This window comes from Homarus americanus, unplaced genomic scaffold (genome assembly GCF_018991925.1).
Source record: "Homarus americanus isolate GMGI-L3 unplaced genomic scaffold, GMGI_Hamer_2.0 scaffold3384, whole genome shotgun sequence".
NCBI classification, from domain to species: domain Eukaryota; kingdom Metazoa; phylum Arthropoda; class Malacostraca; order Decapoda; family Nephropidae; genus Homarus; species Homarus americanus.
The window spans coordinates 179,041-203,038 of record NW_024741581.1 but is presented as its reverse complement, the minus strand read 5'-3'; the positions used below and the strand labels follow the sequence as shown (position 1 = coordinate 203,038).

The window sequence follows — 23,998 nt, the reverse complement described above, 5'->3', positions numbered from 1 at the left end:
TAGAAGACCTTCACTTACTAGAAGACCCCTACCATAGAAGACCTCTACCACTAGAAGACCTTCACTTACTAGAAGACCTTCACTTACTAGAAGACCCTCACTTACTAAAGACCCTCACTTACTAGAAGACCCTACTTACTAGAAGATCCTCACTTACTAGAAGACCTTCACTACTAGAAGACCTTCACTTACTAGAAGACCTCACTTACTAGAAGACCTCACTTACTAGAGACCCTCACTTACTAGAAGATCTCACCACTAGAAGATCCTCACTTACTAGAAGACCCTTCACTTAAAGACCTCACTTACTAGAAGACCATCTCACTTACTAGGACCTTCACTTACTAGAAGACCCTCACTTACTAGAAGACCCTCACTTACTAGAAGACCCTCACTTACTAGAAGACCCTCACTTACTAGAAGACCCTCACTTACTAGAAGACCCTCACTTACTAGAAGATCCTCACTACTAGAAGACCTCACTTACTAGAAACCTCCTACTACTAGAAGACCCTACTTACTAGAAGACCCTCACTTAGAAGACCTCACTTACTAGAAGATCCTCACTACTAGAAGATCCTCTACAGAAGACTCATCACTAGAAGACACTACTAGAAGATCTCACTTACTAGAAGACCCATTAGAAACTTTCACTACTAGAAGACCCTCACTTACTAGAAGACCCTCACTTACTAGAAGACCCTCACTTACTAGAAGACCCTTCACTTACTAGAAGACCCTCACTTACTAGACCTTCACTTACTAGAAGATCTCACTCTCACAAGAAGACCCTCACTTACTAGAAGACCTTCACTTACTAAAGACCTCTCACTCTAAAGACCTTCACTACTTGAAGACCCTCACTTACTAGAAGACCCTCACTTACTAGAAGACCTCACTTACTAGAAGACCCTCACTTACTAGAAGACCCTCACTTACTAGAAGACCCTCACTTACTAGAAGACCTCACTTACTAGAAGACCCTCACTTACTAGAAGACCCTCACTTACTAGAAGACCCCACTTACTAGAAGATCCTCACTCTAGAAGACCTCACTTACTAGAAGACCCTCACTTACTAGAAGACCCTCACTTACTAGAAGATCTCACTTACTAGAAGACCACTTACTAGAAGACCCACTTACTAGAAGACCCTCACTACTAGAAGACCCTCACTTACTAGAAGACCTCACTTACTAGAAGACCCTCACTACTAGAAGACCCTACTTACTAGAAGACCTTCACTTACTAGAAGATCCTCACTTACTAGAAGACCCTCACTTAGACCTCACTTACTAGAGACCTCACTTACTAGAAGACCTCCTAAAGACCTCACTTACTAGAAGATCCTCACTTACTAGAAGACCTTCACTTACTAAGACCCACTAGAAGACCTCCTACTAACCCCAAGACTACACTGAGCCCACTTACTAGAAGACCCTCACTTACTAGAAGACCTCACTTACTAGGAAGACCTCACTTACTAGAAGACCTCACTTACTAGAAGACCCTCACTTACTAGAAGACCTTCACTTACTAGGAAGACCTCACTTACTAGAAGCTCACTTACTAGAAGACCCTCACTACGAAGACCTCCACTTACTAGAAGACCCTCACTTACTAGAATACCCTCACTTACTAGAAGACCCTCACTTACTAGAATACCCTCACTTACTAGAAGACCCTCACTTACGTAGAAGACCCTCACTCACTAGAAGACCTTCACTTACTAGAAGACCTTCACTTACTAGAAGACCCTCACTATGTAGAAGACACCTCAATATTCTCTCTCAACTGGATATAATTTTTCCAAGTAATATAAACTATTGTTACATATCCTTCATACTTTAGCATCTATCAGGTAATAAAGTCTTCCGATAATTAATAAAATAAACATTCGTAACTATTCTAGGGTATTATAAACATTGTACTTAACCAAGAATAATTTATTAAGCATTTTCACAAACCGTAAAACTAATAAATAAATAAAATATAATTGCTTATCCCGGCGTTGGCTGACTGGTAATGGCTGGACACATTCACCTCAAGAATAAACCAAATAATAAACAACATAATCATTTTCCTCAATCATGTAAGTAGAATTCACTTGCCATCAGTCATTAAGGGTCAAGTTCACCTGTTTTGGTTTGGTTAGTTTAAAGTCTCTCGAGGAAGATCAACCAAGGGTCTCCAGCCTCAACATCACTCAGCTACGAGGACGCAACATAAAGCTTTGGCAGACAAGAGTAAACATTCTTGAAGGAGTCGAGACGGAGGTGCGGTCAGCAGTGTTCACAGGCTGGGAGTCTGGTACAGCCCGTTGATGGCACCGTTACCGTTTCCGTTTCCGTTGCCATTGATCCCATTGCCGTTTCCATTAATGCCGTTGATAAAACCGTTACCATTGGTGAATCCATTTCCATTGACAGCTCCATTACCGTTTACAATGCCGTTGACATATCCATTGCCGTTGCCATTGATAACTCCATTTCCATTAACGTAGCCGTTACCGTTACCATTAATCACTCCGTTTCCATTAACGTAACCGTTACCATTAATGACTCCGTTTCCATTCCTCGTTCCATAAATCCCGTTACCGTTGATTATGCCATTGACGATGCCGTTGGAGTATCCGTTGCCATTACCGTTGACCACTCCGATCTGAGCGTTGAGGTCGTAGAACTGTGGGGCGGTGGAACAGTCGAAGTTGTACCACCAGTCACACACGAAGAACTGCTGGTTGAAGATGGTGCCGTTGGGACACAGGAAGGAGTCGCTCCTACCATCTGCCTGACAGATGTGAAACACCTGTCGAGGACAACATTATTATTAGGGAAGTAAATTAATCCTAATGATAGATGTGGAACACCTGTCAATAGAACACAGCCATAACAGACACCAAGATATTAATATAAGTTAAATACTGTAGTTTAAAAGGTAAAAAATGACAACGTGTTCAAGCACAACAGACGAACACGACACTGAGAGGAAAGACTAGTGGCTGAACCATCTCCAGCTTTTATACAATTAACTAGAAACAGACAAGTATAAAATACGGCAGTATTAGACTCACCTGACAGCGGTCTCGGGGGCAGTATAAGACTCAGCTGACAGCCGGCCTCGGGGGCAGTATAAGACTCAGCTGACAGCCGGCCTCGGGGGCAGTATAAGACTCAGCTGACAGCCGGCCTCGGGGGCAGTATAAGACTCACCTGACAGCCGGCCTCGGGGGCAGTATAAGACTCAGCCTGACAGCTACTGCACTCAGGGGGCGACACTAGAGACTCAGCTGACAGCTGGCCTCGGGGCAGTATAAGACTCAGCTGACAGCAGCCAGCCTCCAGGGCAGTATAAGACTCAGCTGACAGCCGGCCTCAGGGCGGAAACCTGGACTCAGCTGACAGCTTCGGCCTCAGGGGGGCGATTATAAGACTCACCTGACAGCGACCTCGGGGGTAGTAAGCTCGCTGACAGCCGGCCTCGGGGGAACGATATAAGACTCAGCTGACAGCCGGCCTCAGGGAATGGCCTAAGACTCACCTGACAGCCGATCTCGGGGCAGTATAAGACTCAGTTGACAGCCGGCCTCGGGGGCAGTATAAGACTCAGCTGACAGCCGGCCTTGGGGGCAGTATAAGACTCACCTGACAGCCGGCCTCGGGGGCAATGTCAGCGTAGTATCCGGGTATTAGTCCGCCGCAGGAGAATCCAGTGAAGGGGACAGAAGCCAGGATGGGATAGTCCACGCCGGGGACGCCGCCACCTCCAATAGCATCAGCAAGGGCGCTGATGGGGTCCACGATGCCGTTGTAGTACCCGTTCCCGTTAACAGCGCCGTTGCCGTTGACAAATCCATTACCATTTCCATTGGTATAACCGTTCCCGTTAACAGCACCGTTGCCGTTGACTAAACCATTACCATTTCCATTGGTATAACCGTTCCCGTTAACAGCACCGTTGCCGTTGACGAACCCATTACCATTTCCATTGGCATATCCGTTTCCGTTAACAGCTCCGTTGCCGTTGACGAACCCATTACCATTTCCATTGGCATATCCGTTTCCGTTAACAGCACCGTTGCCGTTGACAAATCCATTACCATTTCCATTGGCATAACCATTCCCGTTAATAACACCATTCCCATTGACAATAAGACCATTACCATTCCCGTTTACACCATTGGCGTATCCGTTACCATTTCCGTTAAGAACACCATTACCATTTCCAAAGACACCATTCCCATTTCCAATTCCGTTTACACCGTTTGTAAAACCATTTCCATTAAATCCATTGGCGTATCCACCATTTCCATTGACAATACCATTAGTGAAACCATTTCCATTGACAATACCATTAGTAAATCCGTTGCCATTCCCATTGCCATTAACTCCGTTGCCATTAAAGCCGTTTGTTGGAGGTAAATAGTTGAGGCGCACTGCTAGGGTGGCCCCGATCACTGCTGGTGAGGAGAAGAAGAATTATATTGAACCGGTGAGCAACATAAGGTGAGAGAGAGAGAGAGAGAGAGAGAGAGAGAGAGAGAGAGAGAGAGTCGCAGATTATTAATGGACAAAACAAAGAGGAGCTGAGGTGTGTGAAAATACGAATAAAATAAAAAATAACAATAATAAATGGTCAAGGTTCTATGAATAAAGGTTACATGAATATCAACTAAAGATAAGAGAGATACAAGTAGTAATAAATACAGTACATAACAAAATGAAGATGAAAATAGCGCCAAGAAACAAAAGACAAACGGAATATAAGATAAAGTTAACCACAGGAATAATGAGTTTGAGAGGATTTTACTGGATAACTAAGACCTAAAGAATGATAGAAACATGAGCAAAAGAAAATATTGTGGAGGTTTAAAGGCGCTGTTGGAGAGTGAGGCAACTGAGGTGAGAATGTATGAAGTAAATGAGAGGAAACAAATATGGCGTAGATAGAATGTTAAGGGGAGTGAGGTGAACATCGTGAAGGAAGTGGGTGGAAGGTGAAGGAAGTGGGTGGAAGGGGCTGAGAGAGGTACCAGTTGTGTGTGTGTAGGTTTGACTGAGTTCTTTGGAATGGTTTTTGGTGATGTGTTGTGTCTGGTGATGTGTGGTGTCTGGTGATGTGTTGTGTCTGGTGGTGTGTTGTGTCTGGTGATGTGTGGTGCTTGTCATGTGTGGTGCTGGTGATGTGTGTTGCTGGTGATGTGTTGTGTCTGGTGATGTGTGGTGCTGGTGATGTGTGGTGCTGGTGATGTGTTGTGTCTGGTGTGTGTGTGCTGGTCATGTGGTGGTGCTGGTGATGTGTGGTGATGTGTGGTGCTGGTGATGTGTGGTGCTGGTGATGTGTGGTGCTTGTCATGTGTGTGCTGTGGTGCTGGTGATGTGTGGTGCTGGTGATGTGTGTGGTGCTGGTGATGTGTGGTGCTGGGTTGTATCTCGAATCGGTCATATGGTGATTGAACAACATAAAAGAATACACTTGCCAAGGCAGTTACAGAGAACAAGTAACAGAGAATGAAGGGAAAGTTTGTTTTGTGTTTGCCACTCAAAGGCTTCACTTACCCGCAAATAACAAGTGAGTTATTATCTTCATCTTGGGATACTTCTTACTGAGTAGAATTAAAATATTATGTTGCGTCTCTGAGTACGACCTGAGGAGGAAGACCAGAGCGAGTGTTGTGATGGTGGGTCGAAGTGGAGCCGCTTTATATACATGGTCGTGAGGCTGACACTGGGGGGCTTAAGGTCACGAGATGGTGAGAGGAACAGCATGGATCACCTGTGTGGCCGATATCATGTAGAAGAGGGTCAAAGATCGTGAATTAGGTCGTTCATCTCGGCCACTTTCATCCAGACATTTATGCCTGGTTGGAGTTCCTGTGTTTACTATTTCTCTTCTATTAATCCATTTGTCACCTACACTTAAGTGAGGTTCTCGTGACGAAGAGATAAACAACATTACGGAAAAAAGGAAACTGTTGGCAGCCGTTCTTTGATATTTCTTACATAATCAACAGAGGTTCAGCTGGCCGGTGGTATATATGTTACAGTAACATTGTGAAACCAGTAATTCCATTCATCGACTTCACGAAATTATTGAAATATTGTTATTATTTTTACACGATCTTACTGAATGGCTTTAAACAATTTGTTGAGACTACCATAACACTTGCACCTTCCCCGATATCCACGGCGACTTCCAGAAAAATGCTAGGCCAAGATACAAACAAACAAAATCTCAGTGATGGATTTTACATATTAAAAATTCCTTGTGATCATATAAAAAATACACTTGGTAAAGGTGAAGAACACGGTTAACAGCGGAAATAACTTATGGAACTGGACCAAACTTTCTGGAGATACTATATGTATGATGCTAAACACGAAAATGGAAACGACAGCTTATAGAACCTAATAGAATCTGACCTAACTAACCAAACCTAACCTAACCTTACCTAACTTTCTAACCAGGCCTTCACCTTCAGGAACCCCGGGCATATTAAAGAGAAAGAACTTATTTTGATATGTGGTATGAATGAAAATAACTTTCTTCAAGCGGCATAGTGCAATTTCTTTTACACTGTCAGTTCACTGATGCATTTTGAACAATTGCACGTCCTTCCAACCCAACTAGTCTATGGTGAAAGACGAACTCTTGTGTCCCTTGTGAAAGAACGATGAATATAGGAACATACAGTTCTCTTAGAAACAAACTATATTCTAAAGCTTTGGAAATGTATCCAAACCTAAAATGTGGGCTTCGATTCCAACTATATACTGTAGTTCTCATCATTTATACATTGAATAGGTTTAAGAACATTTTGCGCCAAAAAGAAAAAATGGATTTGCTCAGACAATAAACGTAGGCATAAGGAAAGTGAAGTCTATAACATGAAAAAACACAACCAAGCCAATATTCATGGTATTAAAACCCCGACGTGAGGCTCCGTCGTGTATATTATAGTTAACAGAGACAACATAATTTCCCTCATCTTTCATGCCCTGACCACTACAGGTGATTCAAGATTGCAGATAGAAAAAAAATTAAATAAAAATCATAAAATTAAAGGAAAAAATTGTCGAATCGTTTTTATTAGTTATTATCATCCAGACAACAACTGAGGAGAGTTTGAACGAATTATATAAACGCCTTCGGGTGCTAACTGTCTGATACCATACACCTTTATGTATTAAAACATCCCTTAACAGACTAAGAAATAAGTGTTGGGTTTTAAAACATCTCTTGTTAACGGATTTATTTTGCCATGTTTCATCTATTACCTTCCATGCCTCTACACTAATAAGAATCCTTAGTAGATTATAACATTTATATTTTTCTAACAATGAACAATAAGTTTCTTTATGACTGATGTGCATATATTTATTTACCTTGGCTTGCCATATATGTATATAAACATAATTTATATTAATATTCCTTTTAATCTTTTCTGCCAGTATTTCGTGAAACATAAAATATCTGGTCCTGATAGATTGAAAGGCGGCAGCCTTAGTAGAGTCTGGGTGGGAAAGTTAGTTCTTGTGGGGGTGTGAACAGCATAAGTTTGTTAATATGGACTATACGTGGTTCAGAGTCATCAAATACTTCTTTAATCTTGTAACTAACAGGTCCTTTCTTCTCAATAATTCTAAAATGTCCCTTCCAACGAGTTCCCAGTTTTCTACTTTGTCCCGGTTCAGACAAGTCGTTCCCTAGCATCACCAATGTTCCCACTTTCACTGTCAAAGGTTATACTCTCTGGTTATAATACTGAACGTAATATTTTTTGGCTCGATGAGAGGCCTGCTGGGCGCCACGCCCTGAGGCCTTCATTTGGTTGATTTTCTCAGCAGGGGTGTCCTGTCCATAGTGAACCGTGTGAGCATTGATGAACCTGATTAGAACCGACCTGATAACCCAGTTTGGGGTAATATAGGCGTGTGTGCCTACAGCAGCTGCATCCTCACCTCCTGTATAATGTCACGTTTTTCAGTAAGATTCGTTCAAACAGCTGTATCTGGCAGTGATCAATATACTCGGGAGTCATCATCGTTGCCAAGTAAATATTGACTGTTAATAGAGCTAGACCATAATAAACCTGTTGTCATGTTTCATCGATATTAATAATCACTCATAATCTGTATAGGTATAAAAACATGTAAATATATATGAAAATAATATTTATTATAGCTATACAACAAGTATATGGTTTATATAATAATAAACATAGCGTGTGCGAGCAGCCAAGACAAGCTCTCTACTGCAGGTGAGGCACAACAGTCACTTGGTTAAAAGCTGTGGACACTTGCTGCCTTAGAACACACCGGAGACCAAGTCCACACCGCGCGAGAAGCTCTCTATAGTGGTCACTATTTCACTCCTTATACCAAGACTTCCTCACAATTCTTCAGATAGTTGTGGACATAATTTGGATAATTTGACAAATTTAGATAATATGGACATAAGAAGGACATTTATATAATATTTGTGAGTTTCTTCGTCAAAAGTAAAATATATATATGTATATATATATATATATATATATATATATATATATATATATATATATATATATATATATATATATATATATATATATATATATATATATATATATATATATTCACGATAAAAATATAAATAGCCGAATGATTGTGTATGGGTGTACAGATATATACACACATAGAGATAATCGTAGATCTAATTGGGTTTGTATAATAACTGGACTGAGGCACTGAGGCAGCTTCCAAGAACTCATTATAAACAACTTAGTCTTCACTGCCACCAGTCATTAAGGGTCAAGTTCACTTGTTTTGGTTTGGTTAGTTTAAAGTCTCTCGAGGAAGATCAACCAAGGGTCTCCAGCCTCAACATCACTCAGCTACGAGGACACAACATAAAGCTTTGGCAGACAGGAGTAAACATTCTTGAAGGAGTCGAGACGGAGGTGCGGTCAGCAGTGTTCACAGGCTGGGCGTCTGGTACAGCCCGTTGGTGGCACCGTTACCGTTTCCGTTTCTGTAACCATTGCCGTTGATACCATTGCCGTTTCCATTTATGCCATTAATAAGACCATTGCCATTACCATTTGTAAATCCATTTCCATTGAGAACTCCATTCCCATTTACGTAGCCATTGCCATTAATGCCTCCATTTCCATTAACGATGCCGTTGCCATTTCCATTGATGACTCCGTTTCCGTTAACGTAGCCATTGCCATTGATGACTCCGTTTCCGTTTATGTAGCCGTTGCCATTGTTGCCTCCATTTCCATTAACGATGCCGTTGCCATTTCCATTGATGACTCCGTTTCCGTTAACGTAGCCATTGCCATTGATGACTCCGTTTCCGTTAACGTAACCGTTACCATTGATGGCTCCGTTTCCATTCCTCGCTCCATAAATCCCGTTACCGTTGATTATGCCATTGACGATGCCGTTGGAGTATCCGTTGCCATTACCGTTGACCACTCCGATCTGAGCGTTGAGACCGTAGAACTGTGGGGCGGTGGAACAGTCGAAGTTGTACCACCAGTCACACACGAAGAACTGCTGGTTGAAGATGGTGCCGTTGGGACACAGGAAGGAGTCGCTCCTGCCATCTGCCTGACAGATGTGGAACACCTGTCGAGGACAACATAATTCGATAAGTGGAAAAAGTGTGAGAACTTGATATGATTATTTGGTGCAACTCTTCGTAAAGAGAAAATTATCCCCAGTGTAGAGGAACAAGTATTTAGACACAGCGCCCTCAGCCAACTCTCGGGCCACCACACACTATCTTTTGGCGCAGTCACATAATCCGCCTCACCACCATAATTTGATGTTATTACGAGGGCTAAGAGATAATGTGTTCTTTGGACACAATTTATGGATGTAAAGGGCGAGGTGAGAGCGATTGTGAAGAATCCTTTAGGCCACAGAAACTCGATCCCTTTACCTAGTGAGGCGACACATCAAGGACCCCGTGCAGACTGTTACCAAGATTACGTTACAGTATTCTACTTCATCTTAACTTTTGACGCTAATATTATGTGGATATAAAATCTTTGGTAATGTGTACCTAATTATATTATCTTAGGTACTACAGTTATCTGTAACATACTGAAATAATGTTAGTTCCTAAAGTGATTATATAAAATTTACCTGACAGCCGGCCTCGGTGGGGCAGTATAAGACTCAGTTGACAACCGGCCTCAAGGACAGTATAAGACTCACCTGACAGCCGGCCTCGGGGGCAGTATAAGACTCAGCTGACAGCCGGCCTCGGGGGCAGTATAAGACTCACCTGACAGCCGGCCTCGGGGGCAGTATAAGACTCAGCTGACAGCCGGCCTCGGGGGCAGTAAAAGACTCACCTGACAGCCGGCCTCGGGGGCAGTATAAGACTCACCTGACAGCCGGCCTCGGGGACAGTATAAGACTCACCTGACAGCCGGCCTCGGGGGCAGTGTCAGCGTAATATCCGGGTATTAGTCCGCCGCAGGAGAATCCAGTGAAGGGGACAGAAGCCAGGATGGGATAGTCCACGCCGGGGACGCCGCCACCTCCAATAGCATCAGCAAGGGCGCTGATGGGGTCCACGATGCCGTTGTAGTATCCGTTCCCGTTAACAGCGCCGTTGCCATTGACAAATCCATTCCCATTTCCATTGACATATCCATTCCCATTAAAAGCACCGTTGCCGTTGAGAAATCCATTACCATTTCCATTGGCATAACCATTCCCGTTAATAACACCGTTTCCATTGACAATAAATCCATTACCGTTGCCGTTTACACCATTGGCGTATCCGTTACCATTTCCGTTAAGAACACCATTGCCATTTCCAAAGAGACCATTCCCATTAGTATATCCATTTCCGATTCCATTTACACCGTTTGTAAAACCATTTCCATTAAATCCATTGGCGTATCCACCATTTCCATTGACAATACCATTAGTGAAACCATTTCCATTGGCAATACCATTAGTTAATCCGTTGCCATTCCCATTGCCATTAACTCCGTTGCCATTAAAGCCGTTTGTTGGAGGTAAATAGTTGAGGCGCACTGCTAGGGTGGCCCCGATCACTGCTGGTGAGGAGAAGAAGAATTATATTGAACCAGTGAGCAACATTAGGTGATATATTCTTAGATCTTTACTCTCACAATTTATTCTACTTACACAGGATTCCTATCTGCATTAGGTATGTGTGTGGGGGAGGTTGTTGTTGTTATAATGTTATTAATGAGTTTCAGCAACAAAGTGGGTTTTTATAGCGAGTAACAAGTTTAGGGGAGGGATGTGTGTGTGTGTGTGTGTGTGTGTGTGTGTGTGTGTGTGTGTGTGTGTGTGTGTGTGTGTGTGTGTGTGTGGGTAAAAAGGAAGCGATAACCCTCAGTTAATGGACGGTCCTCGATCTCCAAATAATGTCCGCTAATAGGGACCAACAAGGGTAAAATCCGCTAATGAGAGGTTGTTTAGTCCAGATGATAAAGTAAGTAACTAACACCCAGTGATAATATATGGTTAAGTCTTGATACTCTGCCTTGAGTTTATAATACCCGTTTATGAGAGTGAGGAAGAGAGTTAGTACAGTGTAGTGTGTTCATGTTGACATCTGCTGAGCGCTGGGTACACGGGGGGAGGGTCGGGGTGAGAAGTTCATTGACTATTTTTTTTCTCTCTTGTGTGAAATATTTTTAATCTATGTAAAAAGATTATTGCTTAAGAATTTTGTTTTATTATAAGACTTATTTTGATTTATATTCATGTTCAACTTTCAAAAAATTATCCAAACAAAATATTACAGAAAGGTGTGTGTGTGATTCTGAGGTGAGGACGTGGAGGCAGGTGGAATAAAGGGATGAGGGAGCCAGGTAATGGTAAGAGGGTGGACAGTGAAGAAGCACCAGGGTATATACTTGACGAAGAAATATAGTGTAGCAGTGATATCTGGTAATGGTGCTGGTGGTGTGAAGTGGCAGATGTAAAGTTAGAGGGATGCCTTAGGACTGCGTTCAGGAAAGGTAACTGTAAGAGAACGCTACTGAAGAAGTAATTAGATTGGATGGCAGTATCTATTTACCTGTAAAGCTGAATATGTATCTAAAATGAAGCTTCACTTACCCGCAAATAGAAAGTTTGTTGCAACCTTCATCTTGGAATATTTTCTTACTGAGTAGAATTAAAATATTATGTTGCGTCTCTGAGTACGACCTGAGGAGGAAGACCAGAGCGAGTGTTGTGATGCTGGGTCGAAGTGGAGCCGCTTTATATACATGGTCGTGAGGCTGACACTGGGGGGTCAAGGTCACGAGATGGTGAGAGGAACAGCATGGATCACCTGTGTGGCCGATATCACGTAGAAGAGGGTCAAAGATCGTGAACTAGGACGTTCATCTCGGCCACTTTCATCCAGACATTTCTGCCTTGTTGGAGTTCCTGTGTTTACTATTTCTCTTCTATTAATCCATTTGTCACCTACACTTATGTGAGGTTCTCGTGACGAAGAGATAAACAACATTACGGAAAAAAGGAAACTGTTGGCAGCCGTTCTTTGATATTTCTTCTTACATAATCAACAGAGGTTCAGCTGCCCGGTGGTATATATGTTACAGTAACATTGTGAAACCAGTAATTCCACTCATCGACTTTACGAAATTATTGAAATATTGTTATTATTTTTACACGATCTTACTGAATGGCTTTAAACAATTTGTTGAGATTACCATAACACTTGCACCTTCCCCGATATCCACGGCGATTTGCAGAAAAATGCTAGACCAAGATACAAACAAACAAAATCTCAGTTATCAATTTTTACATATTAAAAATTCCTTGTGATCATATAAAAAATACACTTGGTAAAGGTGAAGAACACGGTTAACAGCGGAAATAACTTATGGAACTGGACCAAACTTTCTGGAGATACTATATGTATGATGCTAAACACGAAAATGGAAACGACAGCTTATAGAACCTAATAGAATCTGACCTAACTAACCAAACCTAACCTAACCTTACCTAACTTTCTAACCAGGCCTTCACCTTTAGGAACCCCGGGCATATTAAACAGAAAGAACTTATTTTGATATGTGGTATGAATGAAAATAACTTTCTTCAAGCGGCATAGTGCAATTTCTTCTTCACTGTCAGTTCACTGATGCATTTTGAACACTTGCACGTCCTTCCAACCCAACTAGTCTATGGTGACAGACGAACTATTGTGTTCCTTGTGGAAGAACGATGAATATAGGAACATACAGTTCTCCTAGAAACAAACTATATTCTAAAGCTTTGGAAATGTATCCAAACCTAAAATGTGGGCTTCGATTCCAACTATATACTGTAGTTCTCATCATTTATACATTGAATAGGTTTAAGAACATTTTGCGTCAAAAAGAAAAAATGGATTTGCTAAGACAATAAACGTAGGCATAAGGGAAGTGAAGTCTATAACATGAAAAAACACAACCAAGCCAATATTCATGGTATTAAAACCCCGACGTGAGGCTCCGTTGTGTATATTATAGTTAACAGAGACAACATAATTTCCCTCATCTTTCATGCCCTGACCACTACAGGTGATTCAAGATTGCAGATAGAAAAAAACGAAATAAAAATCATAAAATTAAAGGAAAAAAGTGTCGAATCGTTTTTATTAGTTATTATCATCCAGACAACAACTGAGGAGAGTTTGAACGAATTATATAAACGCCTTCGCGTGCTAACTGTCTGATACCATACACCTTTATGTATTAAAACATCCCTTAACAGATTAAGAAATAAGTGTTGGGTTTTAAAACATCTCTTGTTAACGGATTTATTTTGCCATGTTTCATCTATTACCTTCCATGCCTCTACACTAATAAGAATCCTTAGTAGATTATAACATTTATATTTTTCTAACAATGAACAATTAGTTTCTTTATGACTGATGTGCATATATTTATTTACCTTGGCTTGCCATATATGTATATAAACATAATTTATATTAATATTCCTTTTAATCGTTTCTGCCAGTATTTCGTGAAACATAAAATATCTGGTCCTGATAGATTGAAAGGCGGCAGCCTTAGTAGAGTCTGGGTGGGAAAGTTAGTTCTTGTGGGGGGTGTGAACAGCATAAGTTTGTTAATATGGACTATACGTGGTTCAGAGTCATCAAATACTTCTTTAATCTTGTAACTAACAGGTCCTTTCTTCTCAATAATTCTAAAATGTCCCTTCCAACGAGTTCCCAGTTTTCTACTTTGTCCCGGTTCAGACAAGTCGTTCCCTAGCATCACCAATGTTCCCACTTTCACTGTCAAAGGTTTTACTCTCTGGTTATAATACTGTGCGTAATATTTTTTGGCTCGATGAGAAGCCTGCTGGGCGCCACGCCCTGTGGCCTTCATTTGGTTGATTTTCTCAGCAGGGGTGTCCTGCTCATAGTGAACCGTGTGAGCATTGATGAACCTGATTGGAACCGACCTGATAACCCAGTTTGGGGTAATATAGGCGAGTGCCTACAGCAGCTGCATCCTCACCGTATAACCTCCTGTATAATGTCACGATTTTCAGTAAGAACATAACATAAGAACATAAGAAAGTGGGATACTGCAGGAGGCCGACTGGCCCATACAGGGCAGATCCCTTTCACACCCATCCCAGCACTTCCATGTGCCTATCCAACTTCGTCTTGAAGCTCCCTAGCGTCCCCGATCCTACTATAGCACTCGGTAGTCTATTCCACATATCCACAACTCTATTTCCAAACCAGTGCTTGCCTATATCCTTTCTGAATCGGAATTTATCTAATTTAAAGCCATTTGTTCTAGTTATTTCGTTATTACTGAGCTTCAGAACATCTTCCATTTTACCCTTGCTAATCCCACTTACCCACTTGTACACCTCTATCATATCTCCCCTATCTCTACGCCTCTCTAATGAATGTAAGCCTAAGCTTTTCAGTCTTTCTTCATATGGAAGGTTTCTAATATTATGGATCATTTTTGTCATTCTTCTTTGTACTCTCTCCAAAGAATCTATGTCCATTCTATAATAAGGACACCAGAATTGAACCGCATAATCCATGTGTGGCCTCACTAATGCTAGGTAAAGTTTCAAGATAACGTCAGCAGTTCTGTTACTCACACTCCTAGATATGAACCCAAGAATCCTGTTTGCCCTTGTTGCGAACGCTAGTACATTGTTTTCTAGGTTTCAAGTCGTTGCTAACAAATACACCTAGATCTTTTTCACAATCTGAGTTTTCTATTTCCGTGTTACCTAGTTTATACTTAACGTTTGTATTCGTCTTCCCTATCTGTAGTACCTTGCATTTATCAGTATTAAAATTCATTTGCCAGTCTACTGACCACTCATGTAAGGTATCTAGATCTCTTTGTAGGTGTTCAAAGTCACTGTCTGAATTTATCACTCTCCCCATTTTGGTATCATCTGCAAATTTACTAATCCTACTAGTTATACCTAAATCAAGATCATTAATGAATATAACAAACAGCAGGGCCTAATACAGATCCCTGGGAACTCCGCTTTTGACCGCACCCCAGTCTGACTTTAATCCATTTATGCTGACTCTTTGTTTCCTACCAGTTAACCATGACCTAATCCATTTTAATACTGATCCACCTATTCCATGTGCTTCTACCTTCCTTATCAATCTCTCATGAGGACTCTATCAGAATGCTTTACTGAAATCTAAATAAATTATATCATATGACTTATCATTATCTACCGCTTCATATACTTCTGAAAAAGCTAAGCAAATTTGAGAGACAAGAACGTCCTGGGTGAACCCGTGCTGAAGAATGAATTAAGTTGAATGTTTCAAGGTGGCTTCTGATTTTTGTAGCAATAATTGACTCTAGCAACTTGCCTATGAATGACGTGAGACTAATGGGACGGTAATTTGATGCTATTGATTTATCACCCTTTTGAAAATCGGAACTACATTTGCAAGTTTCCAAGCTTCTGGCACTAGGCCCGATTCTAATGACTTATTAAATAAAACTGCTAATGGATTACTCAACTCATCTCTACATTCTTTTAATATTCTAGCATATACCTCGTCTGGACCAGGCGATTTATGAGGCTTCAGTTTGTTAATTACTTAGCACATCGTTACTAGTAATATTATTCATCAACATATTTTCTATACTGTCGTTATATACCTTATGAACTTCTGGAAACTGTGCTGGGTTTCATTTGAATACTGAGCGAAAATGACTATTTAACGTACTACACATTTCTAACTCATCATCAGTCATTTCTCCTGTCTAGTAGTTTAGGGGACCTATTGTATCTCTAACCTTTGATTTATACAGTTGATAAAAAGCTTTGGGGTTATTTTTCGATTCGTTTGCTACCTTGATTTCATAATTTCTCTTTGCTTTCCTAATTTCTGTTTTTACCTGTCTTGTTAGGTTCTGATAGTAACCAAGTAAGTGATTTTCGCCTTTCTTAACTTTTCTATATACTCCTTTCTTTTTCCCTAGAAGATCTAAGAGTCTATTATTCATCCATTTTGGTTGGTTCCGTATCGATCTGAATTTTCTTTTAGGGATGTGTTTATATTGATCTGGCAGTGATCAATATAAAGTCATCATCGTTGCCAAGTAAATATTGACTGTTAATAGAGCTAGACCATAATAAACCTGTTGTCATGGTTCATCGATATTAATAATCACTCATAATCTGTATAGGTATAAAAACATGTAAATATATAAGATAAAATATTTATTATAGCTATACAACAAGTATATGGTTTATATAATAATAAACATAGCGTGTGCGAGCACAAGACAAGTCTCTACTGCAGGTGAGGCACAACAGTCACTTGGTTAAAAGCTGTGGACACTTGCTGCCTTAGAACACACCGGAGACCAAGTCCACACCGCGCGAGAAGCTCTCTATAGTGGTCACTATTTCACTCTTATACCAAGACTTCTCACAATTTCAGATAGTTGTGACATAATTTGGATAATTTGACAAATTTAGATAATATGGACATAAGAAGGACATTTATATAATATTTGTGAGTTTCTTTCGTCAAAAGTAAAATATATATATATATATATATATATATATATATATATATATATATATATATATATATATATATATATATATTATATATATATATATATATATATATATATATATATATATATATATATATATATATATTCACGATAAAAATATAAATAGCCGAATGATTGTGTATGGGTGTACAGATATATACACACATAGAGATAATCGTAGATCTAATTGGGTTTGTATAATAATGGACTGAGGCACTGAGGCAGCTTCCAAGAACTCATTATAAACAACTTAGTCTTCACTGCCACCAGTCATTAAGGGTCAAGTTCACTTGTTTTGGTTTGTTAGTTTAAAGTCTCGAGGAAGATCAACCAAGGGTCTCCAGCCTCAACATCACTCAGCTACGAGGACACAAAACATAAAGCTTTGGCAGACAAGAGTAAACATTCTTGAAGGAGTCGAGACGGAGGTGCGGTCAGCAGTGTTCACAGGCTGGGAGTCTGGTACAGCCCGTTGATGGCACCGTTACCGTTTCCGTTTCTGTAACCATTGCCGTTGATACCATTGCCGTTTCCATTTATGCCATTAATAAGACCATTGCCATTACCATTTGTAAATCCATTTCATTGAGAACTCCATTCATTTACGTAGCCATTGCCATTAATGCCTCCATTTCCATTAACGATGCTGCTGCCATTTCCATTGATGACTCCGTTTCCGTTAACGTAGCCATTGCCATTGATGACTCCGTTTCCGTTTATGTAGCCGTTGCCATTGTTGCCCATTTCCATTAACGATGCCGTTGCCATTTCCATTGATGACCTGTTTCCGTTAACGTAGCCATTGCCATTGATGACTCCGTTTCCGTTAACGTAACCGTTACCATTGATGGCCCGTTTCCATTCCTCGCTCCATAAATCCCGTTACCGTTGATTATGCCATTGACGATGCCGTTGAGTATCCGTTGCCATTACTGCTGACCACCCGATCTGAGCGTTGAGACCGTAGAACTGTGGGGCGGTGGAACAGTCGAAGTACCACCAGTCACACACGAAGAACTGCTGGTTGAAGATGGTGCCGTTGGGACACAGGAAGGAGTCGTTCTCCAGATCTGCCTGACAGATGTGGAACACCTGTCGAGGACAACATAATTCGATAAGTGGAAAAAGTGTGAGAACTTGATATGATTATTTGGTGCAACTCTTCGTAAAGAGAAAATTATCCCCAGTGTAGAGGAACAAGTATTTAGACACAGCGCCCCAGCCAACTCTCGGCCACCACACACTATCTTTTGGCGCAGTCACATAATCCGCCTCACCACCATAATTTGATGTTATTACGAGGGCTAAGAGATAATGTGTTCTTGGACACAATTTATGGATGTAAAGGGCGAGGTGAGAGCGATTGTGAAGAACCTTTAGGCCACAGAAACTCGATCCTTTACTAGTGAGGCGACACATCAAGGACCCTGTGCAGACTGTTACCAAGATTACGTTACAGTATTCAACTTCATCTTAACTTTTGACGCTAATATTATGGATATAAAATCTTTGGTAATGTGTACCTAAATATATTATCTTAGGTACTACAGTTATCTGTAACATACTGAAATAATGTTAGTTCCAAAGTGATTATATAAAATTTACCTGACAGCCGGCCCCGGTGGGGCAGATAAGACTCAGTTGACAACCGGCCTCATGACAGTATAAGACTCACCTGACAGCCGGCCCGGGGCAGTATAATCAGCTGACAGCCGGCCTCGGGGCAGTATAAGACTCACCTGACAGCCGGCCTCGGGGCAGTATAAGACTCCAGCTGACAGCCGGCCTCGGGCAGTAAAGACTCACCTGACAGCCGGCCACGGGGCAGTATAAGACTCACCTGACAGCCGGCCCTCGGGGACAGTATAAGACTCACCTGACAGCCGGCCTCGGGCAGTGTCAGCGTAATATCCGGGTATTAGTCCGCCGCAGGAGAATCCAGTGAAGGGACAGAAGCCAGGATGGATAGTCCACGCCGGGGACGCCGCCACCTTCAATAGCATCAGCAGGGGCGCTGATGGGGTCCACGATGCCGTTGTAGTACCCGTTCCCGTTAACAGCGCCGTTGCCATTGACAAATCCATTCCCATTTCCATTGACATATCCATTCCCATTAAAAGCACCGTTGCTGTTGAGAAATCCATTACCATTTCCATTGGCATAACCATTCCCGTTAATAACACCGTTTCCATTGACAATAACCATTACCGTTGCCGTTTACACCATTGGCGTATCCGTTACCATTTCCGTTAAGAACACCATTGCCATTTCCAAAGAGACCATTCCCATTAGTATATCCATTTCCGATTCCATTTACACCGTTTGTAAAACCATTTCCATTAAATCCATTGGCGTATCCACCATTTCCATTGACAATACCATTAGTGAAACCATTTCCATTGGACAATACCATTAGTTAATCCGTTGCCATTCCCATTGCCATTAACCTGCTGCCATTAAAGCCGTTTGTTGGAGGTAATAGTTGAGGCGCACTGCTAGGTGGCCCTGATCACTGCTGGTGAGGAGAAGAATTATATTGAACCAGTGAGCAACATTAGGTGATATATTCTAGATCTTTACCTCACAATTTATTCTACTTACACAGGATTCCCTATCCATTAGGTATGTGTGTGGGGAGGTTGTTGTTGTTATAATGTTATTAATGAGTTTGCAACAAAGTGGATTTTTATAGCGAGCAAGTTTAGGAGGATGTGTGTGTGTGTGTGTGTGTGTGTGTGTGTGTGTGTGTGTGTGTGTGTTTGTGTGTGTGTGTGTGTGTGTGTGTGTGTGTGGGTAAAGGAAGATAACCCCTCAGTTAATGGACGGTCCTTGATCTCCAAATAATGTCCGCAAATAGGGACCAACAAGGGTAAAGTCCGCTAATGAGAGGTTGTTTAGTCCAGATGATAAAGTAAGTAACTAACTCCCAGTGATAATATATGGTTAAGTCTTGATACTCTGCCTTGAGTTTATAATACCCGTTTATGAGAGTGAGGAAGAGAGTTAGTACAGTGTAGTGTGTTCATGTTGACATCTGCTGAGCGCTGGGTACACGGGGGGAGTGTCTTTGAGTAAGTTCACTGATTATTTTGTTTGTGTTTTTCATGTAAAATTCTATACGGCATTATTTACCGGCCAAAATAAGTTAAATAAAAAAAGTTCATCTGTGCAAAAAAAAAATTGCTGATGATTTTGTTTCCTTTTAGACTTAATTTGATTTATAGTTTAGCCCAAATCTAAAAAAAATCATCAAAACAAAATATTACTGAAAGGTGTGTGATTCTGAGGTGAGGACGGAAAGGCTGTTGGAAGGAAGGAATGAGGGAGCCAGGTAATAGTAAGAGGGTGGACAGTGAAGAAGCACCAGTGTATATACTTGAAGAAATTTAGTGTGGCAGTGATATCTGGTAGTGTGAAGTGGCAGATGTAAAGTTAGAAGGATGCCTTAGGACTGCGTTCAGGATAGGTAACTGTAAGAGAACGCTACTGAAGAAGTAATTAGATTGGATGGCAGTATCTATTTACCTGCGCCAGAGTAGTGCGGTCTTTGTAAAGCTGAATATGTATCTAAAATGAAGCTTCACTTACCCGCAAACAACAAGTGAGTTGTTATCTTCATCTTGGGATACTTCTTACTGAGTAGAATTAAAATATTATGTTGCGTCTCTGAGTACGACCTGAGGAGGAAGACCAGAGCGAGTGTTGTGATGGTGGGTCGAAGTGGAGCCGCTTTATATACATGGTCGTGAGGCTGACACTGGGGGGCTCAAGGTCACGAGATGGTGAGAGAACAGCATGGATCACCTGTGTGGCCGATATCACGTAGAAGAGGGTCAAAGGTCGTGAACTAGGACGTTCATCTCGGCCACTTTCATCCAGACATTTCTGCCTTGTTGGAGTTCCTGTGTTTACTATTTCTCTTCTATTAATCCATTTGTCACCTACACTTAAGTGAGGTTCTCGTGACGAAGAGATAAACAACATTACGGAAAAAAGGAAACTGTTGGCAGCCGTTCTTTGATATTTCTTCTTACATAATCAACACAGGTTCAGCTGGTTGTGGTATATATGTTACGTAAACGTTAAGAAACAAGTCAGTATACAGCAAACTTTCTCTTTTATATTGTTAATGTTTTATTATTTTCTACGATAAGAATGTGTCTATATTATTACTGCTCTTAAGTGTAATTATCTTAGAGTATAATGAACAATACGTGGAAGTCTCTGAGCCATTGTGTACACCAACACCCACCAGCTGATAGTCCGACCTCCACTATCTTCCTCATTATCTCTCTTCGTATCAATTATTCTTAAACGGAAACACTAGCGAAATAAGTGAGATAAATTGTCAGTAAGTCGTCAGTGTTGTTGACATTAATATATAAAGGAGTCACTTCACTTCCACACTTTACTCGTGTTGCTAAATATTTGTCATGTTTCTTAACAATATTGATCACTAAACAGAACAGATGTAGATGCAGTTCAGTCACCCAGCCGCCACTTGCTCATCCTAACACGATAATTGTCAGTATTGGAAAGCTCTGATATGTAAGCTTCCTGGTGGGTCGTGTGTGTGTGTGTGTGTGTGTGGGTCATTGCTGGATTACTTTGGGAGTCAGCCAAATGTTTAAGAACTTTAAATATAAAACAGACACTCAATCAAAGCCTCTTAATCACATCTAAAGTATAAGAATTCACACTTGTGGCTACATACAGAATATCAACCGAGCTCTGATTGGTCTAACAGGAAGGTGAACTTAAACGCTGATGGCCTGAATATTTAAAGTGGCAAACAGGAAGTAAATAACATGACCTGTATATAAGGACAGTGTTTAGTTTTATATTGTCTACTCTGTGATGTATATTTCTAAATCCATAAATACCACAACAAATTACTTCTCTTCATATTTTTTCACAAATTTTCTTTAATACAAAACCATAAATAATATAAAATTTCCTTTTCCTTTTGCTGGACCCAAACATTCTTCTTCAATACTCTATAATTTTAGTATAATTTCCTCGACAACATTTATGACAAACACGTTCCCTGACACACACAAGAGACTTATTCCTCTTATTTACGTGTCTTCTTGAACATATTTATCTATTTATAGAGGAACTATGGTATGGAACCTTTCATTCTCTACAACACAACCTCTACGCTGCCTCCTGTCTTCCTTAACGCTTCCATCCAGTCTTGTTTTTTTTTTGTTTTTTTTTAACATTCTTGATCGTCCTCAGAGCCAATCTCACCTCTTCTTCCCTGATGATTTTGCCCAATTTGTTTTAACATTTGGTCTCTCACGTTCTTAGGATAATAATTCTGCCTCTCTCTCATATGTTGTTTAAGTATTCTCTCCCTATTTCTCTTCTATTTCATTTTTTTTCTACTCTGTTTTCACTCTTTTATTGTTATTTGTTGATCCCATTTGTTTGGTCCGTTTACCCTATTCACTTCCTTCCAGACCAGTATCTTACCTAACCTTCCTCATCATCCATCTCCTCTTTGTGTATTCTCATTATTTGATTTAATTTCCTTCTAACAATACTATTCCTTCCTCCTGCGTCACTTTTCTGCACTTTGTCTCATTAGGAAATAGAGTCATATGAAGTCTTCTAAACACATCTATACAGGAGTTCTGTTTCGGATAAAAGTGTTGACCTTTAGAGCTTCCTATGTGCCCCACCAACCATCAGGGTGTGAGAGACTTGTCAATACACAATCACGAGACTTCCAGAACACATTAGGCGAAAACAAAATATAAAATCTTGGTACACTCTCCCCCAAAAAGTATCGGCACCCCTGGGCCTCATGTATTTAGAAATGAACACAGTAACACGTGCATATCAGTCGCGGTTTGGTTAGTATTTCTGTTTGTGAGTTGAACCTTTCGTTCTTTCTTCTTGCACCTCATAATCACCATGGTAGCTGCAGTATACCACGTGTTCTCTACATAATGTAATGAAATAGGATGACTTGTGATACCACATGCAAAACCAATAACGTCATGAGGAACCCCGCTGATTTATGCACCTTAGATACTATTTCAGCCCCAGGGGATGGGTTGTCAAATAGGAATATAACGTTACTATGTTTTCACGAACCGAAGTTGGAGTGTAATCGCTTCGAACGAAATATGAAACACAATGATCCAATATTACATTCATTTATAAATATAGCAATTACAGGTGTACTATGATGCCATATCCAATTACAATGATATTATGATTTACTGAGTTTCGATATTATTTCTAAATGAATTGATGAAGTAACAATTATGAATATAACGTATCATCTCATGATTCGTGCTGGCAACGGAACATTATCTGATACACACTACGAGACAATGTCCGTCGGTACAAGCTGTGTTTTCCAATGAGTCTCGGCTACTAGTGTTGGTCATGGATTCCCAGCAGAAAACACCCACTATTTCACCGTTGATATATTTTCTCTACATTAATATCATTATATTAGTCTACTCAAGATGGAGCACGGTGATTCACCATAATTACAACTAATGCCAGAAATAATAACTGGCAGCCTCACAGATACTAGGAAGACAGGCCTACCAACATAATGCAGGAATCACAATTAGTGATCGGAAATATTCGTCCATTGTGACACACACTGTATCGATGAGGAAAGGGGCCGATATTTTGGGGGGAGAGTGGAATTTTTTGTATTTTATAGTCTAAATTCTGTTCCATCAACCATATATGAATTTTGTTCGACACTATCTGAAGAAACTTATATGACGTTCATACAAGAAAGACATTTATGTTGTTTAATGAAAATCAGTCAGTAAGAGAAGAGAAACTTGTTCAGAAATATGACCCGAACACCACCGGTGGGACGACGATATAAACTGGTACAAGTCATTGCATTGATTTTCTGAACTCAATAAAACAGGAAAAATAAGAAAAAATTATATAC

At 40.6% G+C, this 23,998-nt stretch overlaps 2 protein-coding genes across 4 annotated transcripts; both read right to left on the bottom strand.

Annotated features, from left to right (window-relative positions):
• Positions 1-1,930: 1,930 nt before the first annotated feature.
• Positions 1,931-5,663, bottom strand: LOC121875945 (probable cyclin-dependent serine/threonine-protein kinase DDB_G0292550). 2 transcript variants are annotated; one of them, XM_042380738.1, is made up of 4 exons: positions 5,558-5,663; positions 4,351-4,458; positions 3,644-4,320; positions 1,931-2,807 (listed from the first exon to the last, which is right to left on the bottom strand). In XM_042380738.1, the coding sequence occupies exons 1-4, from the start codon at positions 5,586-5,588 to the stop codon at positions 2,292-2,294; spliced, it is 1,332 nt and encodes a 443-aa protein (XP_042236672.1). In that variant the 5' UTR covers positions 5,589-5,663; the 3' UTR covers positions 1,931-2,291. The 2 variants fall into 2 exon arrangements, with proteins under 2 accessions (XP_042236672.1, XP_042236671.1); XM_042380737.1 differs by having other exon boundaries at positions 3,644-4,458.
• Positions 5,664-8,615: 2,952 nt separating this feature from the next.
• On the bottom strand, positions 8,616-20,766 carry LOC121875946 (uncharacterized PE-PGRS family protein PE_PGRS54-like). Of its 2 annotated transcripts, none has more exons than XM_042380739.1 (3): positions 20,653-20,766; positions 10,421-11,067; positions 8,616-9,616 (listed from the first exon to the last, which is right to left on the bottom strand). In XM_042380739.1, the coding sequence occupies exons 1-3, from the start codon at positions 20,681-20,683 to the stop codon at positions 8,957-8,959; spliced, it is 1,338 nt and encodes a 445-aa protein (XP_042236673.1). In that variant the 5' UTR covers positions 20,684-20,766; the 3' UTR covers positions 8,616-8,956. The 2 variants fall into 2 exon arrangements, with proteins under 2 accessions (XP_042236673.1, XP_042236674.1); XM_042380740.1 differs by lacking the exon at positions 20,653-20,766 and adding an exon at positions 12,104-12,210.
• Positions 20,767-23,998: the final 3,232 nt, after the last annotated feature.

Coding starts and splice junctions, on each gene's coding strand:
- LOC121875945 (XM_042380737.1), bottom strand. CDS start 5,588: ATGAAGATAATAACTCACTTGTTATTTGCGG. Junction 4,459..5,557: donor AACTCACTTGTTATTTGCGG/GTAAGTGAAGCC, acceptor TCTCCTCACCAG/CAGTGATCGGGGCCACCCTA. Junction 2,808..3,643: donor CCCCCGAGGCCGGCTGTCAG/GTGAGTCTTATA, acceptor TGTCCTCGACAG/GTGTTTCACATCTGTCAGGC.
- LOC121875946 (XM_042380739.1), bottom strand. CDS start 20,683: ATGAAGATAACAACTCACTTGTTGTTTGCGG. Junction 11,068..20,652: donor AACTCACTTGTTGTTTGCGG/GTAAGTGAAGCT, acceptor TCTCCTCACCAG/CAGTGATCGGGGCCACCCTA. Junction 9,617..10,420: donor CCCCCGAGGCCGGCTGTCAG/GTGAGTCTTATA, acceptor TGTCCTCGACAG/GTGTTCCACATCTGTCAGGC.